Source organism: Propithecus coquereli, unplaced genomic scaffold (assembly GCF_000956105.1).
Source record: "Propithecus coquereli isolate 6110/MARCELLA unplaced genomic scaffold, Pcoq_1.0 Scaffold83, whole genome shotgun sequence".
Taxonomy (NCBI): Eukaryota; Metazoa; Chordata; class Mammalia; order Primates; family Indriidae; genus Propithecus; species Propithecus coquereli.
Window position 1 is genome coordinate 3135531 of NW_012154507.1, and position 16871 is coordinate 3152401.

General features: G+C 37.9%; 1 protein-coding gene across 1 annotated transcript in view; it reads left to right on the top strand.

The window, feature by feature from the left end:
* The first annotated feature begins 1272 nt into the window (after positions 1 to 1272).
* Positions 1273 to 16871, top strand: part of DLGAP5 (discs, large (Drosophila) homolog-associated protein 5) — a 45630-nt gene continuing 30031 nt past the window's right edge. The window contains exons 1-9 of the mRNA XM_012663739.1: positions 1273 to 1304; positions 3413 to 3651; positions 8071 to 8264; positions 10792 to 10854; positions 12263 to 12347; positions 12443 to 12565; positions 13851 to 13921; positions 15477 to 15751; positions 16492 to 16619. Coding sequence (XP_012519193.1) covers positions 3414 to 3651; positions 8071 to 8264; positions 10792 to 10854; positions 12263 to 12347; positions 12443 to 12565; positions 13851 to 13921; positions 15477 to 15751; positions 16492 to 16619 — 1177 coding nt within the window. The 5' untranslated portion in view covers positions 1273 to 1304; position 3413. The remainder of the gene's footprint in view (positions 1305 to 3412; positions 3652 to 8070; positions 8265 to 10791; positions 10855 to 12262; positions 12348 to 12442; positions 12566 to 13850; positions 13922 to 15476; positions 15752 to 16491; positions 16620 to 16871) is intronic.

A 16871-nucleotide genomic window follows, 5' to 3' on the forward strand; every position in this document is an offset into this window, starting at 1 on the left:
AGTCACTGGAAAACTGCAAAACTAAAATGATGCCATTTCACACCCATGAGCAGGGTTAAAATTAGAGACTGATAATCCCCTATGTTGGAAAGCATGTGAAACTAGCACCTTCATACATCGCAGGTGGTAGTGTAAAATAGTACAACCACTTTGGAAAACTGCTAGGCAATTTCTTATAAATATACACAGAAATTCCACACCTATATTTCCCCAAGATAAATAAAATATGCCCACGAAAAGACTTGTACAAGAATGTTTATAGCAACTTTGCTTATAATAGCCAAAAACTGAAAACAATCCAAATGTCCATCAACAGTTGAATGCATAAAGTATTTCCTTGAAGGGAATACTTCTCAACAATAAAAACTACTAACTGCTGGTTCACGAAGATCCCAGAGTACCTACTACTCTCAGAAGGGGCTGCCTAAGTGGTGGGAGATTGACCAGAATAGGGCCGGCGGGAGGGAGTGAACTCTCTTCTGGGTGATGGAAATGTTCTACATCCTGATTGGGTAGTGGTTACACAGCTGTTTACATATATCAAAACTCATCAAATTGTCCCCTTAAAAAAAAAGACTATGAACACGTTACCTCAACAAAAAAAGGACTAGAGAAGAAAGAAAAAAGACTGGTGACGTTGAAGGTAACACTAAACTTAAGGAGATATTTGGTATAGCAGGCCCTTTCTTTAAAACGTTTAGGAAAGAAAACATTCCAATAAGGTCTGCAGGATTTCTGTGACTCAAAAAGGACATTAAGAAACCCTCCAAACTCTGAATCCCGTCCACGGCTTCAAGGAGGCCGCTGAGCCTGTGGCTCCCCCACCTGAGTCCCTTTGCTTTTCCTCTGGAACCCCAGAGGCCCAGGGAGCTGAGGACGCAACTACCACAGCCCAGCAGCCAAGTGCCCAGCGCGGCTTCTCCTCGCCGCCCAGGACTCCGGGGGCAAATGCCCGCCGCTTGCCAAGTCTCGCCCAGCCACAGCGCCCGCCCCTACCATCCCGCGTCGCGGTACGGCCCGTTTTTCCCCTCACATCCATTCTTTGAACCGTCCCGTCACCTTTCAATCAATTCAAATGTCGCGCTGAGCGAACCAATCGTAAGCCTCGGCGAAGGGAAGGGGCGGGCGCTTCTTCCGGAAGTGTTCGTTAAAGCCTCTCCAGTCAGACGCTCGGTGCGGGAAGTTTGAATTTTGTGAAGGTTCGCGTTGGAGGCGTTTCTGCGTCAGAGCCGACGGTAGTCGTCCAGGCCTAGGATTCTTTTATTTTTTGTCTGTTTGAGGTTTCACGCTAGAAGCTTCCTCAGGTAGGTGGATGTTGGGGAACTGGAGGGAGGACGCTGGCCCGCTTTCGTTGTAGGTCTAGAAAGGTCTGAGGACCGGCGGCTGCGAGCCGGACGCCAGTCGGGGGAAGGCTCCTCCAGGACCTTCCGGAGCTGATAACACAGTCCTCCAGAACAGTAAATATTCGTTGCCATGATCTTTGTAGCAGTCAGCGTTTCACCACCGGGGCGTAATTGGCCTTTGGGGGTCAAACAATTCTTCACGATGAGGGACGTTTAGCATCCCTGGCCCCGACATTGAATTCCAGTAGCTCCTCCCAGATCCTGTGACAACTGAAATTGTCCGGTTGAGAACCTCTAGGCAAGCAAGACTAACGCATTCTAGACTTTAAAGGTGGAAGAAACTCCAGTCAACCAAAGAAAACTCAGATGTGTGTGAAGAGCCAGGCTGCCTGGCTTGGAATCCCAAATCCACTACCTTTTAGCTGTGCTAATGTGGGCAGTTAATTCACCTCATCTGCAGAAGGACGATAATAGTAACTACCTTTTAGGGTTATTCTGATAATTAAATATGTCTTTAATGTTCATTCTCTCTCTTTCTCTTGCTCTCTGTATAGTGCTATTCTGTATTTTAAAATAACTAGTACATAAGTCTTAGTTTTTCTTTAATATTTAGCAAACTAATACTTGCAGGAGGTGACAAATCAAATAGTGGAGGAGATTTCTTGATGAAAAGCACATTGTTACTTCCAGAGAATGTTATTAGCGTAAAGGAGAATGTTATTAGCATGCAGGTCAGACAGATTCTGATTTTTTATACTTTATTGAATGCTTAAAATCATGTAACATTTTAATTCTGTTTCTTGTGCCAATTTTTCTTTTACCTGGAGTTTTCTTACTCTTGTTGAAGAATATGCTACAATGCATCTATGACCTTTTAAACCTAATCACAGCCCTCTTTCTCTAGTTTGGCCTGGTAGTTCTCCATACCAGCTGCATACGTGACCCCCTCAAACTTTCCACTGTCCTTTATTCTAGTTGGGTCCACTGTTTGTTAGAGGACCTCATGACATCATCTTTGCTGTCTTCACTTGTTTTGCTTGAATATATTCTCAAAGAAAAGGGTGTGTGCCAAGTATACTATATGATTTCTTGCATAAATGAAAATAATGGGGCAAATTGATATGGTTATTGTGATACTGTGAAATACATATTTGGTCTTCCTCCAGTTTCCTGGCATACAACTCCTAACATCCTTGGAGTCTCCCAAGTGATGTCTTTTTGTATGCTAATATGAATGATGACTGGACACCCCTAGGTGGCTTCAGGATGGGAGCTGGTCACCAGACCCACCTTGACAGTGATTAGAAAGTTGGGACATTCACCACCCCCAACCTTTGGGGAGGGGAGAGGGAATGAAGGTTGAGCTGATCTTGCTGATCCCCAATGGCTATTGATTTATTAATCAATCATGCTTATGTAATGAAGCTTCTGTAAAAACCCACAAAGACTAGGTTCAGAGAGCTTCTGGATAGCTGAACACACGGAGGTTCCTGGAGGATGGGTGTGCTCCTAGAGAGGGCATGGAAGTTTGTCACCCTTCCCACATACATTGCCATTTGCATCTCTATCCAGATCTATCTCTATCCAAGTGCATATTTATTATCCCTACATGCCTAATAGGCATCTCATGTGGGGGTTTTTTTGGTTTGTTTTTGTTTTTTGGCTTGAGAAGAATGCTAGACTACCTGCATTCATCGTCAGGGGAAGGTTAAGGAAACTATTAATATAGTTCTTCACTTATTTTCCCTATTTTCACCTTTACTTCACATTTTGTTTTGTGATGTTCTCTACGGTAAGCCCAGAGCCTCTTGTCTGTGTTCTGAACTGTAACTTCCTGGCTTCTCCATCTGTTAATAAAATTCCTATTTAGAACTCCAAAATAGGTTGTAGTGTCTTGTCCTCTGATAATCTTGTTCCCACTCATCAGTGTCATATATTTATTCCATTATGCATTTTAATACTTTTATGTCAGAAGGCTCTGAGGTGGGACAGGAGATGAACTGTACTCTTAATTTTTTAAACAGTGAAAATCCACGTAAGTTAGTTTCTACCTCTCTTTTCCTTGACAGGATGTCTTCATCACATTTTATCAGTCGACACAGAAAGGATTTAAGTACTGAAATGATTAGAACTAAAATTGCTCATAGGAAATCACTGTCTCAGAAAGAAAACAGACACAAGGAATATGAACGGAATAGACATTTTGGTTTGAAAGATGTCAACATTCCAACCCCAGAAGGTAGAATTCTTGTTGAATTAGATGAGACATCTCAAGAGCTTGTTTCAGAAAAGGCCAGTGTCAAGCCAAGTAAGTAAAGGTCTATTGTAATTTCAAGTACTTTGAAGAGTGAATAAAAGTTGGGGTTTTTTGCTTATTTGTTTTTTGTTTTTTAAGAGGCAGAGTCTTGCTCTGATGCACGGCTACAGTGCAGTCGTGTCGTCATAGCTCACTGTAAACTCAAACTCCTGGGCTCAAGCAGTCCTCCCACTTCTGCCTCCCAGAGTGCTAGGATTACAGGTGTGAGCCACTGCACCCAGCCTAAAAGTTGGTTTAATGCTTGTGAGTTAAAAAAAGCCCTGATCAGAAGAGTAAGATTTTGAAATGCCATTTTAAATAACTTCTTTTCTATAACTAAATACTATTTCTTTAAAGTAAAGTCTTGTGAAGGTCCTAACTAGGCTAAAGCCATTCACCTGTAGAGTATTATAGCACTTTCTTGTCTATATTGCCTTATGGGAATCCTAAAGTTCTTACTTCTGGAGCTTGGGTAAGAGAAGTGTAAACAAGAAAATTGAAAAGAAACATAAAAATAGAATGATTAAAGAATCCATGAAATAAGAATACATTATCAATGAAAATGTTATGTAGCAAAAGGAGCAAAGAATTCATCCTTGCAGTTTGGCCAAAAGAATTTGGGGCTGTTAGGGAGGAAAGAACCAACTGTAGAAAGGAATAATCTCAGAAAAAGATAAAAAGTCTTAGATAGAGTGTCTTAGAAGGAAAGGATGCTACAGAGAAGGAGAAAGAGAACTGAAAATGACTTTTGCTTTTAACCAGCAGTCACTGGACTCCTATTTAGTTGTGTTTATATAGCAGGCATTGGGAGCTAGATGGCAATGAAATAAAGCAAGGATAAATGGTGAATGGCAGAAAGAACCAAACATTTTTTATCTGAGAAGGGGTGATGTTATTGCCTCCTAAGTCATTTCCTTGCCTCTGCTGTTGTCCTCTCAAATGTTCCATTCCTTGACCAAAATCTCTCAAATGAAAGTCGAACCATGTCAATATGGTATTAAAATATCTTTGTTTATTTCTCATTTGCAAAAGCTTAGAGGTCTGAGTGGGCCTGTTATGTTCCAGAGAAAGCAAAGAGGTGACCATGGATAGAGAAGAATGAACAAGGGGGCCAGATCCTGTAGAGCCCTGAGGACCATAGTTATAAGGACATTGGCTTTTACTCTGAGTGAAATTAGATACCATTCATGGATTAATAGGTGTTTATATAATCTGATTTATGTTTTAAAAGGATCACTTTGGAGCCAACACAGCATGCCTGTAATCCCAGCTACATGTTATGCCGACGCAGGAAGATTTTGAGTCCAGGAGTTTGAGGCTACAGTGTGCTATGATCATGCCTGTGAATGACCATTGCGCTCCAGCCTGGGCAACGTAGCAAGAGATATCCACTGCCCCCCACCCAAAGCCCCCCCCCCAAAATTTACATTGGCTGCTGTGTTGAGAATAGATTGTAGGGTGGCAAGCATGTCTTCATGGAGACCAGGAAAGAAACTATTGCAATAATTTAGTTGATGGCTGATAAGGGTGGTAGCAGCAAAGATAAGTGGTTACATTCTGGACATATTTCGAAAGTTGAACCACAGGATTGCCTGATAGATTGGATGTGGGATTGAGAAAGAAAGGGGACTCAGGATGATACTAAGGTTTTTATTCTGAACAACTAAAAATATGGAGTGGTCATTTACTAAATTATGAAAGAGTAAGGGAGGAAAAGTTTTGGGGTGTGGTAAGATTAAGTGTTCAGTTTTGGACATATTAAATTTGTGATGCCTATTAGATATGTAAGGGGAGATGATGAAAAGGTAGTTGGATATGCAAGATGAGTTGGGGGAAAGTCTGAGCTGGAGATATAAATTCAGGAGTTGTCAACTTGTACGTGGTGTTTGAAGCTATAAGACTGGATGTCATTATACAGAGTTTTTTTGTTTTTCTTTTTTCTTTTTTTTTTTTTGAGACACAGTCTCACTCTGTTACCTAGGCTAGAGTGCCAGGGCGTCAGCCTAGCTCACAGCAACCTCAAACTCCTGGGCTCAAGCGATCCTCCTGCCTCAGCCTTCCGAGCAGCTGGGACTGCAGGCACTGCCACCACACCCGGCTAATTTTTTTCTATTTTTGGTAGAGATGGGGTCTCAGTCTCGCTCAGGCTGGTCTCGAACTCCTGACCTCAAGTCATCCTCTCCCACCTTGGCCTCCCAAAGTGCTAGGATTACAGGTGTGAGCCGCTTCACCTGGCCTGATTATCCAGAGTTGTGGTGTGGAAAAGGAGAGAAGGGGGGTGGTGAGCACGCCAACTTTTAGAGGGCAAGGATGTGAGGGGAAACTAGCAAAGAACTGAGGAGCAGTGCAAAGTAAAGTAGAGGACAGCCAGAAAAATGTGATATCTTAGAAACCAAGTGAAAAAATGCATATCAAGGAGGAGAGAATAAATGAACTGACAGTCAGTACTGCTTGTCAGGTGAAGTAATTTTAGAAGTGAAAATTTGAACTCTTGACTTCAAGTGATCCTCCCGCCTTGGCCTTTCAAAGTGCTGGGATTACAGGCATGAGCCACCATGGTCAGCAGAAGTGAGATTTGAACTTCATCTCTGTGGTGGTGGTCACTAGTGATCTTGATGAGGGGTTTTGGTAGAGTGAGGTTCGGGAAGTAAAGGCCAGATCAGAATGGGTTGGAGAGGAATAGCAGCACTACCTAGGACAACATGCTCTTGCACTGAAAGTTGAACGCGAGTCTAATCAAGCCCTTGGATATAATTTCCAGTTTATGGAAAACAGAGCTAGAGAAATGAGTAAATTTCCAAGTACAGAGTGCAGGACATTGAATAGGACAATTGACTAAAGACAATGGCATGAAAAGGAGGGGAGGAGGATCTGTATTAGATAAAGAGATTTAAAAGACATCCATATAAAATGTGTAGATAGATCTTGCCTGATTTCTTATTTGAATAAATCACTGGTTTAAAAAAACATCTCTTTGAAACTAGGAAGCTTAAATCTGGACCCTATAACAGATGATAACAAGGAATTACCGCTAATTTTGTTAGGTGTGATAATGCTATTGTGGTTACGAAGGGAAATGTCTTTATTTTTTAGAGTTGCATACTAAACTATTTAGAGATGAAATCTTGTGAGTAGAATTTGTTATTTAAAAACCCAAATGCAGCAAAATGTGTATAATTGTTGAGTCTGGGTGATAGGAATGTGGGATTGATTATATTAAGCTTTTGTGTATATCTGAAATTTTTCATAATTTTAAAAGGGGGGAATGTAAAGAGTGTTAAAAATAGAGATATATAGATAACTTTCTTGAAGAATTTTACCTTAAACAAGACTAGAGAAATGAGACAAGTAGCTAGATGAGGATGTGGGTTGGGAGAAATTACTGCATGTTTGTAACTTTGTGATGGCAGTAATCCAGTAGAGAGGAAAAATACAGATGAATGAGAGGGTAAATTGTTGGAAGAATGTCCTTGAGTAGGTGAGAAGGAGTGGAGTACGTCTTATTATACTATATATTATTAAAAATATAACATTATAAATAGCACTTATAATTGTATTAGTTACCCCAAAACTTAGCCAGTGTAAATAGTAAACATTATTTCACGCAATTTGTGTGGGTCATGAATTTGGGTGCAGTTTAGCTGGGTGGTTCTGAAGGTAGCAGTCAAGATATCATCCAGAGATACATATGAAGGCTCAGTTGAGGGTGGAAGATCTGCCTCCAAGATGACTGACTCATAGCAAATTGATGCTGGCTTTTGGCAGGAGGCCGTAGTTCTTTATCATGTAAACATCTTCATGGGGCTGCTTGAGTCTCCTTATGGTTCCACATGGCCACTCCCTTCCCCTAGAACAAGTGATCTGAGAGAGAGCAAGGCAAAAGGTACCTAGTCTTAGAAGTCATACTCTATCCTTTCATAAAGCTCTCTTAAGTACACAGGTCAGCCTTATTCAGTGCGAGAGATGATGCAAGGGCAATATTACCGGGGGTGAGAATCTGTGGAGGTCAGGTTGGAGGCTGGCTATTATACAAGTTAATTAACTTAAAAGGAAAACAATACATGCCTAGTATATAGCAAGTAGCTAATAAATATTTGAGCATGTGAAGGCAAAAGAATACAAATTTTAAAAGACTAGGTGTTGAAATAACTTGTTAGAGTGCTAGGGAATTACAAGAAGTATTAAAAGCATTTCTTTTTTGGCGGGGTGGGCTGTTTCTCGCTATGTTGCCCAGGCTGGACTCCAACTCCAGGTCTCAAGTGATCCTCCTGCCTCAACCTCCCAAGCAGCTGGGACTACAGGCTCACCATTGCACCTGGTTCATTAAAAGCAGCAGTTGAAAATAGACAAAAATGATTTTTTAGTTGCTTGCATAACTTTTTATCTGAAATGTTTTATATACTGTGTTGTTTGGGGATTTTTTCTGCCTAGGGTCAATGAGAACTGTTCTAGCTGACCAACGAAAACAGATGCTCCAAAAATACAAAGAAGAAAAGCAACTACAAAAATTGAAAGAGCAGAGAGAGAAAGCTAAACGAGGAGTATTTAAAGTAGGTCTTTATAGACCTAATATGCCTTATTTTCTTTCATCAAACCAGAATGCTATGAAAGCTGAGCCAAAAAAGGTAAATTTAGTATCTTAACTTGATATAAAGGAATGATTCCTTTTATCTGAAATTTTCTTTAAGAGATTAAATGGCTAAAACAGCCCCTTCCCTTTAGTCCCTTTATTCACTTAACTAGTTGGTAGGAGGTGGGAATGATATAATAGTAGCTTCAAAGAATGAAAATGAGGTCTCTTAAGATAGCTATAGATAAGTTGAGATATGATAAAACCAGGAAAGTGGGTAGAACCAGGCTGAACGATGCTCTGCCAAAGAATTTGGCATTTATCCCATAGGTTATGAAGAGTCAGGGGAAGTTTATAAATGAGGGTAGGACCATTATCAAATTAATAATTCAGGAAAATTCTCATAGCCTTAAAGATTATTGTCTGGAAAGGGAAGTACTTATAGATTGGGAGACCAATTGTGAAACTACTATAATAGAATACGTAAGCTGGGATAAGTTTATTGGGGCAGTGGGCTCAATAAGGAAGAAATAGATATAAGACATCTTAAGAGATGCATTTGACAGGACTGGTGACCAAGTAGTTAGTGAGGGGTAAAAGAAACTGAAAAGTTAGAGATAAGATGATTCTGAAGCTATTAGTTTGATCAACCACACAAATTATGCTGCTGCTAAAAGAAATGAAGAAGGCAAGAAAAGGAATAGGTTTAAGTGGTTGCATGAACGTTTTTTGTTTTTTTTAAACTTGTTTGGGCCATCCAGATATCAGGCAATTGGGAATAAAAATTTGGATGGAAATCGATGTTAAGATGTAGATTTAGGATATAGTATTGGGAGTACAGTGGGCTTTTAAGCTATAGGACTAAATGAGACCACTCCAATAAGAATATGTAAAATTATGAAAAAGAGTGGGGTCTAGAGAGCATCTTTAGATGGGCAGAAGTCAGGTACCAGGCTGAGAAGGACTGGTCAGAGTGGCAGGAGAACTAAAACAGAAGATAGAAGTTAATGGTAGAGTAATCTAAAGAAGAGCACGGTACAATGAATTAGACAGGATGAAGTTTGAACACAGACAGCTAAATTATAAATTAGGTAATTATCGGTGATTTGCTAATTGAAAGATATATATAAAAGATCTCATTTTGAAGAATATGTTTAAAAGATCTCACTGACTGCATATACATTCCTGATTTAAGTAAGAATTGAATAATATAAAGACTCAAGATATTGCTTATTTTTCTGAGCCTTGTGAATCTCATTGATTCATTTGACAGCTCTTTAGTTATTTACTCTATGTATGACCTTAGGATAATATGGAAGAGACCAAAACTAACAGAATACAACTCAAGGTGAGAAGATATAGATAAATATATTCTATATATATTAGAGGAAAGAGAGATTGTTTCTGTTTGGAGGAACAACAAAGAGAAACTCTTGGAAAGGGTTAGATATAAGCTGGCTTTTCAAGAACATGTAGGATGCTAATCATTGTAATAAACTGTAAACAACTATTTAAAAAATGTATGTGGGGGAAGAAAAGGTATGTCAATGTGTTAAATAACAATATTCACCATAATTTTTCTTTTTTTTTGAGATAGAGTCTCATTCTTTTGCCCTGAGTACAGTGCCGTGGCGTCAGCCTAGCTCACAGCAACCTCAAACTCCTGGGCTCAAGGGATCCTCCTGCCTCAGCCTCCCAAGTAGCAGTACTATAGGCACATGCCATGATGCCCGGCTAATATTTCTATTTTTAGTAGAGACAGGATCTCACTCTTGCTCAGGCTGGTCTCGAGCTCCTCACCTCAAGTTATCCTCTGGCCTCGGCCTCCCAGAGTGCTAGGATTATAGCCGTGAGCCACCGTGCCTGGCCCATAATTGTTTTTTTTTTTTTCTATTTAGACAATAGTCATTGCTGAATTTTGCTTTTTTTACACACTCTAGGGTGTAAAAAATTAGAAAGCCTAGTTTCTTTAGTGCTAGGTTTTCACGGTGATTTGGAGGAGAAAATGGCTTCTAATCTAGAGAAGTCTGTGATTATGCTTCTTGAGGAATTTTACAAAGTTAGTAAATCTTATCACTTTTAATCTTTCTCTTGCTAGATTTTTTCCATATTTTGTGATCAAGTTTCCATTTTCTTATTGAAAGTGCATAATCATGAAATTTGAAAGCAAATTGTTAAATAGGAAAATAAGCTATAAGATATCTTCTTATAAACAGAAAACAAAAGATCTTAATACTTGAGTCTGCTTATCTACCCCATTCCCAAATATGTCTAGATAACCATATTAATGAGAATTCCAATACCTGGAAAATATAATTTGAAATTTCTTCTTTCTTCTCCTCACTGAGAAATATGAGTAAATTTTGAAGCTCTTAAACTTAATTTAAATCAAGTCAGAACCAGAAGAAATAGGAATTTAAGTTAACCAAGTATCTCTTTGCCATAAATGATTAAGGATAAAATTTAACTTTAAAATGAGAACTTTATTTCGTAATAAAACGTGGAAGTAAACTTTTGCCAATTCATTTTGTTTTTTTGTTTTTTTTTTTTTTTTTTTTTTTACTTCTTTTGACTGTTTTAAGGCTATTTCGTCTTCTGTACGGATTACAAGGTCAAAGGCCAAAGACCAGATGGAACAGACTAAGGTATAGTTGATAATAGGTAATTATTAATATTACTAAAATGAAAAATTATACTTTTTTCCCCAGAGGAAGTAAATTCATTTTTAATCTAATATCAGATTCAAACATAATGATTAATTTAGTTAACAGTTACCAAAATCATTGTCATTGGTTTGGTGACATAGATGCTGTGTAAATTTTCACTTAAAATATTGTTTGCCCAAACATCCCATATGAGATTCGTAGCAAACTTTATCTTTGTGTCACACTCTTTGTTGTTTACTGTGCTACTATCACTTCTCAGCCTTTTGGCTAAGATCAAGTGTTTATTGGACTCCTATTATGCATTCCAAGTAACCTGCATAAAATGCAGATGGGGTAGAAAGCACAAAGGGTGGGTGTTACAAACTTACTTAGGAGTCTTCAAAATACCATAATAGGTATTAGGAGGGTTTCCAAAAGAAAGTGAAGTAGGCAAGGAGGAAATAGTATGCCTTTTTACCAGGTGAGGAAGCTAAGTTTCATGATGCATATAGATTTTGTATTACTACCGTGATCCTGGGACTGTTCTAGGCTCTTGGATACAGTAGTGAATAAAACAAAATTCACTGTCTTCATGAAACTTACATGTAAGACAGGCAGTAAAAAATATATATAGTATGTCAGATGGTCATAAGTATTATGGGGGAGATAAAAAAAAAAAAAAGAAAGGAGATGGGGAGTATTATTTAATAGTTGTGGGATAGAATTTTGATTGGGGGCAGTCAAGGAGGGCCTCACTGAGAAAGTGGCATTTTGAGTGAAGTCTTTAAGGAAGTAGAGGAGTGAACCATGGGAAAGAGCTTTTTATCCAGGACAAGCATTTTCTAGGCAAAATTCAAGGGTTTTGAAGTGAAAGCTTGCCTGGTGTGTTTAAGGACCCTGAGAAGATTATAGTCAGGTTTTTTTGTTTATTTGTTTGTTTTAAAGAGATAAGGTCTTGCTCCATCATCCAGGCTGGAGTGCAGTGGCATGATTATAGCTCACTGCAGCCTCGAACTCCTGGGCTTTCAGCCATCCTCGTGTAGTAGCGGGGACTACAGGCGCATGTCACCATGTTCGGCTAATTTTTTTATTTTTTGTAGAGACAGGATCTCCTTCTTGTTCTGCCTGATCTCGAACTCCTAGCCTCAAGCAATCCTCAGCCTTCCAAAGTGCAGTCAGCTATAAGTAGCTTAGATTATGAACATTTCTAAATTCTATGATTCTAAAGGATGTAAGGAAATTTATGTAATGGAAACCTTTTTCTTCATTTCATTTTACTTGGAGAAGTAGATTTTGTGTTGAGTCATTTAAAATTGTCAGATTACAGATGAGGAGTCAATTTACAGATTAAAAAAAAGTGATGATTTGATTCATTATGCAATTATATAGCACCTAATCTCTTAAATAGATCAATAATGGGAGTGATGTTCAAGCAATACGACCTGGTCAAAGACAAACTTCTGAAAAGAAACTGTTGGACAAAGAGAAAAAAGGTAGGAATATTAGCAATTATTATAAACTCTGATGCTACCACAGCAAGAATTTAAAAATTACAAAGAACGTTTAATTTGATTATTTTTTTCCACAGTTGTACAGCCTGTAGTGCCCCCGTCCGTGAGAATGACTCGATCAGCTACTCAAGCAGCAAAGCAGATTGCTGGAACAGTCTCATCTACCACAGCAAGAAAGCCAGTCTCAAGAGCTACTGATGGTAAGAACTATTTCTTGATCAGAGACTGAACAAGAATGTTTTGGTCCTTGAGGTTTTTGTGTTCAATGTTTAAAATCATCATGTACTTCTTTGAGTAGGAGAGGAGGAAATGGAAGATTCCAATTCCTAAAGACAGGTTCTGTGCCCTGATATCCAATTAGCACACGGTGGGTGCCCAAACACTGAAGCACCTGAACATGGACGCAGTGCTTCAAAGTGAAAAATTAATGGCCCAAATAAGTCACTGTTGATTCATTTGGTGGAATAAAATGTAGCCATGAAGAATAATGTTATAAAAGAACACTTAATGACATCATTCATGATATATTAAGTGGCAAAGAAAAATAAGTCAAACTCTGAACAGTAGGACCACAATTTTAAAAATATTAATAGTATGTGAATATGGGGACATAGGAAAAAGCTACAAAAACATACCCTAAAGTGTTAACTGAGTAATGGAATCTTAGATGATTTGTTGTTGCCCCTCTCTGTGCTTTTCTGTATTTTCCTAATTGTCTGTAATAAACATGTACAGGTTGAGCATCCCTCATCTAAAAATTGAAAATCCAAAATGTTCCAAAATCTGGAGTGCCAACATGTTGCTCAAAGGTCATGCTCACTCATTGGAGCACTTTAGATTTTGGATTTCTGGATTAGAGATGCTGAACTGTTAAGTATAATACAAATATTCCAAAATCTAGAATCTGAAACACCTCTGTCCCAAGTGTTTTGGATAAGAAATACTCAACCTGTATTTGGTACTCAGATGAAAAGGGTAAAACACCTTTGTTTTGTTTGGTTTATACTTGTCAGGAAATTTCATTTGTTTTTAACCTACTTTATAATATGGCTTTTACTCACAAAAATCCTTCAAGACTTACATTCTTATTGCCTTCTTTTCCTTTCCCAAATGACCTAGTACTTTATTTTTTGAGACAGGGTCTCATTCTGTTGCCTGGGCTGGAGTGCAGTGGCACAATCATAGCTCACTGCAGCCTCAGCCTCAGATTCCTGGACTCAAGTGATCATCTTGCCTCAGCCTCCCCAGTAGCTGGGACTACAGGCCACCACACCCGGCTAATTTTTCTATTTGTATAGAGACAGAGTCTCGCTATGTTCCTCAGGCTGGTCTTGAACTCCTGGGCTCAAGCAATTCTCCCGCCGCAGCCTCCCAAAGTGCTAGGATTACAGGCATGAGCCACCATGCCCAGCCTTTTAAAATTGGTACTTTTAATGCAGTGTTCTATTTAGTCAAGAGTGCATATCTTATTTCATTTTTATTTAGACAATGAACCAGAAAGAAAGGCACCAAATAAAGGAAGACCTGCCAAAATGATAGCGACAAAACCTGACAAGGTAGAGTATAAACATCTGTTTATTTCTAGATGCTTTGAAAATCTCATTGCTCCTTCCATAAAGTTGAAATGAAGCACACAGAACTGCTTCAAGAGGTTAACCTACATGTCTATTTAAACCTTTTGAACCATAAGAAAGCATCAAGAGGATTTACTGTGGTGTTATTGCTGTTCTTCAGGTATCCTATTCTCCCAGCCTTATAAGTAGAGAAAGAATAATTTGGTTAACAGAAGATAGAGAAAAATAAAAACACAGCTGAGAGAAACCTTTATATGGGAATTAGCTAAGAGATAGGATTGAGTACGGTGAAATGCATTGACTTTGGAGTCGATTAAGCCTGGGTTTGAATATTGTTTCTGCTTCCAATTAGCTGCATAATCCTGGGCAAATTATGTAAGTTTGTTTTTCTATCTCTAACATGGAATACCTACATAGACTAGTTTTAAGAACTGAATAAGCTAACATTTCTGCCAGCATCTAGCATAGGTTGTTTTGTTTTTGTTTTTGTTTTTTTTTAGTAGAGATGGGGTCTCACTTTTGCTCGTGCTGGTCTCCAACCCCTGAGCTCAAGCAATCCTCCTGCCTTGGCCTTGCAGAGTGCTAGGATTACAGGCATGAGCCACTGCCCCCGGCCTAGCACAGTTTTTAATAAGGTCTTCAAAAAACAGGTACCATTTGAGGACCCAACCCCTTGGTTTATAATCCATGGTATAATTCCTTAACTTTAAGAAAAAAAAGTATGCCGAAGATTAAGTAACCTGGCTAGATTCTTAATAATAATCAAACACAGATCCTCCAAGGAAGACAACATAAGGTGAATCTTTACAGATAAAGCAGCTGGACCTCATAGCTACTCCCTTGAGATTTATTTTCATCTTAAGGATTATCACCAGTTTTTACTTTAACTGTTACGCTGGCCTCAGGGATGGTGTTACCACTCAAACTCTTGTACGGGTTGAAATACCCTGGTTTGAGTTCATATCTCATTAAAAATCAGACACTTAGAAACTCTAAAAATTATTAATATGTTTAAATACCAAGTGACAAACCAAGGTGAAGAAATCTGCTTTGTATTTTATGTGATTAATCTTTCTATGTCACACTGAAAAATATTGCTCTTGTGATAGGGTTATTTATAATCTAAGATTATTTAACAAAAGAATTTGGTTCTTAACAATAGTAGTCATTCAATAAAACATTAGATTTCTAATTCTCAAACCATTATAATTATCAGCATAATTTAAGTAAAAAGATATATATTTGTCGAATACACTTTTCCATGTTAATTTTCTTATATTTTAATTTGTTGTAATGCCTAAGAGGTGTTATTTAGTCTTTTAATAAGAATTGGTTCTCTGTTCCCAGATCACAGCAATGGTTTAATGTAGCTGGTCTTCTGATTCCATTTATACATTTAATTCATGTGTTATTGTCTCTCAAATTATGTACAGAGGACATATATTTCAATTGTCACATTATCAGGCCTGTAAAAATTGGTCGAATATATCCATAGGAGAGATAAATTCTTACTGTACTGTGTTTACTTACATCCTAGGGTATTTCTTGTAAAATTGATAGTGAAGAAAATACTTTGGATTCACAAACTGGTATGACAAATGGAATAGATCCAGATGAAGTCTCATCAAAAATGGAAAACTTACCTAAGGCAAATACTGCAAAAATGAAAGGGAAGAATTCCTTTGCACCTAAAGATTTTATGTTTCAGCCACTGGATGGTCTGAAGACCTATCAAGTAACACCTATGACTCCCAGAAGTGCCAATGCTTTCTTGACACCCAGTTACAACTGGACCCCTTTGAAAACAGAAGAGTAAGAATATAATCTTAATTAATAATAAGTCCCTTGCTAAAATGGGTTAACAAATGCCTTTCTTAGATTTGGCCTGTGCTTTTTAAAAGTTATTACTTAGTGAACTATGTTAATTAGAAATCATGAAAATTTATTCTTTTAAAAAAACTCTTGAGAAGGCTATAATAATAGATTTGACATTTTTGGTGTTTCCTATGCATTATTTTTACTGTACAATTTGTGGGTTTTTTCATTTAATAAGTGACTTAATTACGACACAGATTTTTCAAAAGAAGAAAATTGCTATAATATTGGAGCTCAGATATGGCTTTTTTCCTCCTCTTTTTTTTTTCTGGCTGAGTAGTACTTTAGAAAAACTACCTCTAAAGACAAAAATGATTAACTTGCAAAATGAGGAGGAAATCAGTTGGAATCTTTAAAAGAAAAGGCAAGGACGTTTTGTAAATACTGCCTGGCAGCAAATGTACTAGAAATGGCTCAGCAGCATCCAGGACTATTAAGTGCTTATGTACCATTAAGAGACCTTCAAAATCTTTGAATCTCATTATAATTAATTAGTAAGATGGATGTTCACACTATAGGTGTTTAAAATTCCCCCCCTGCTAAATAAATATATTTTTAAAAATTAGAGATGTTTCTATTATATCCCTGATTAATAAAAAGAAGCACAATGTTGAAACTCCTCAATTAGATATCTGGAGTTCATGTTTCATGAAGTATATTTTTGCTATTGTTTTTAGTGATAAGAGTCAAGAAGCCACAAAAGAAATTTTGGCACTAAAATGTAAAATTTACGTTACTGAGACAGTACAGCAAGATTCAAGTAAATCACAAAGTCCTTTGAGTTCTCTAACAGTTTGGAATGAAGGTAGAGTATTTCAATTAAATTTTTACTTACTTTTCTGGATTATTACTTCTCAGATTTGTTTAGATCTCTTTTTCACCATATAGTTCAGGGGTGTGACTCAGGGTTAGAAAAGATGGGAAAGCATGGGTAAAGATAGAGTTGGAATGAAGAATACAGATTAAGAAGAGAGGGGCAATAAATGTAAATTGGAAGAAATTAAAAATATTGAGAGCCACTTTAGAAATATGAGTGAAATAATTGAGGCAGAAATAA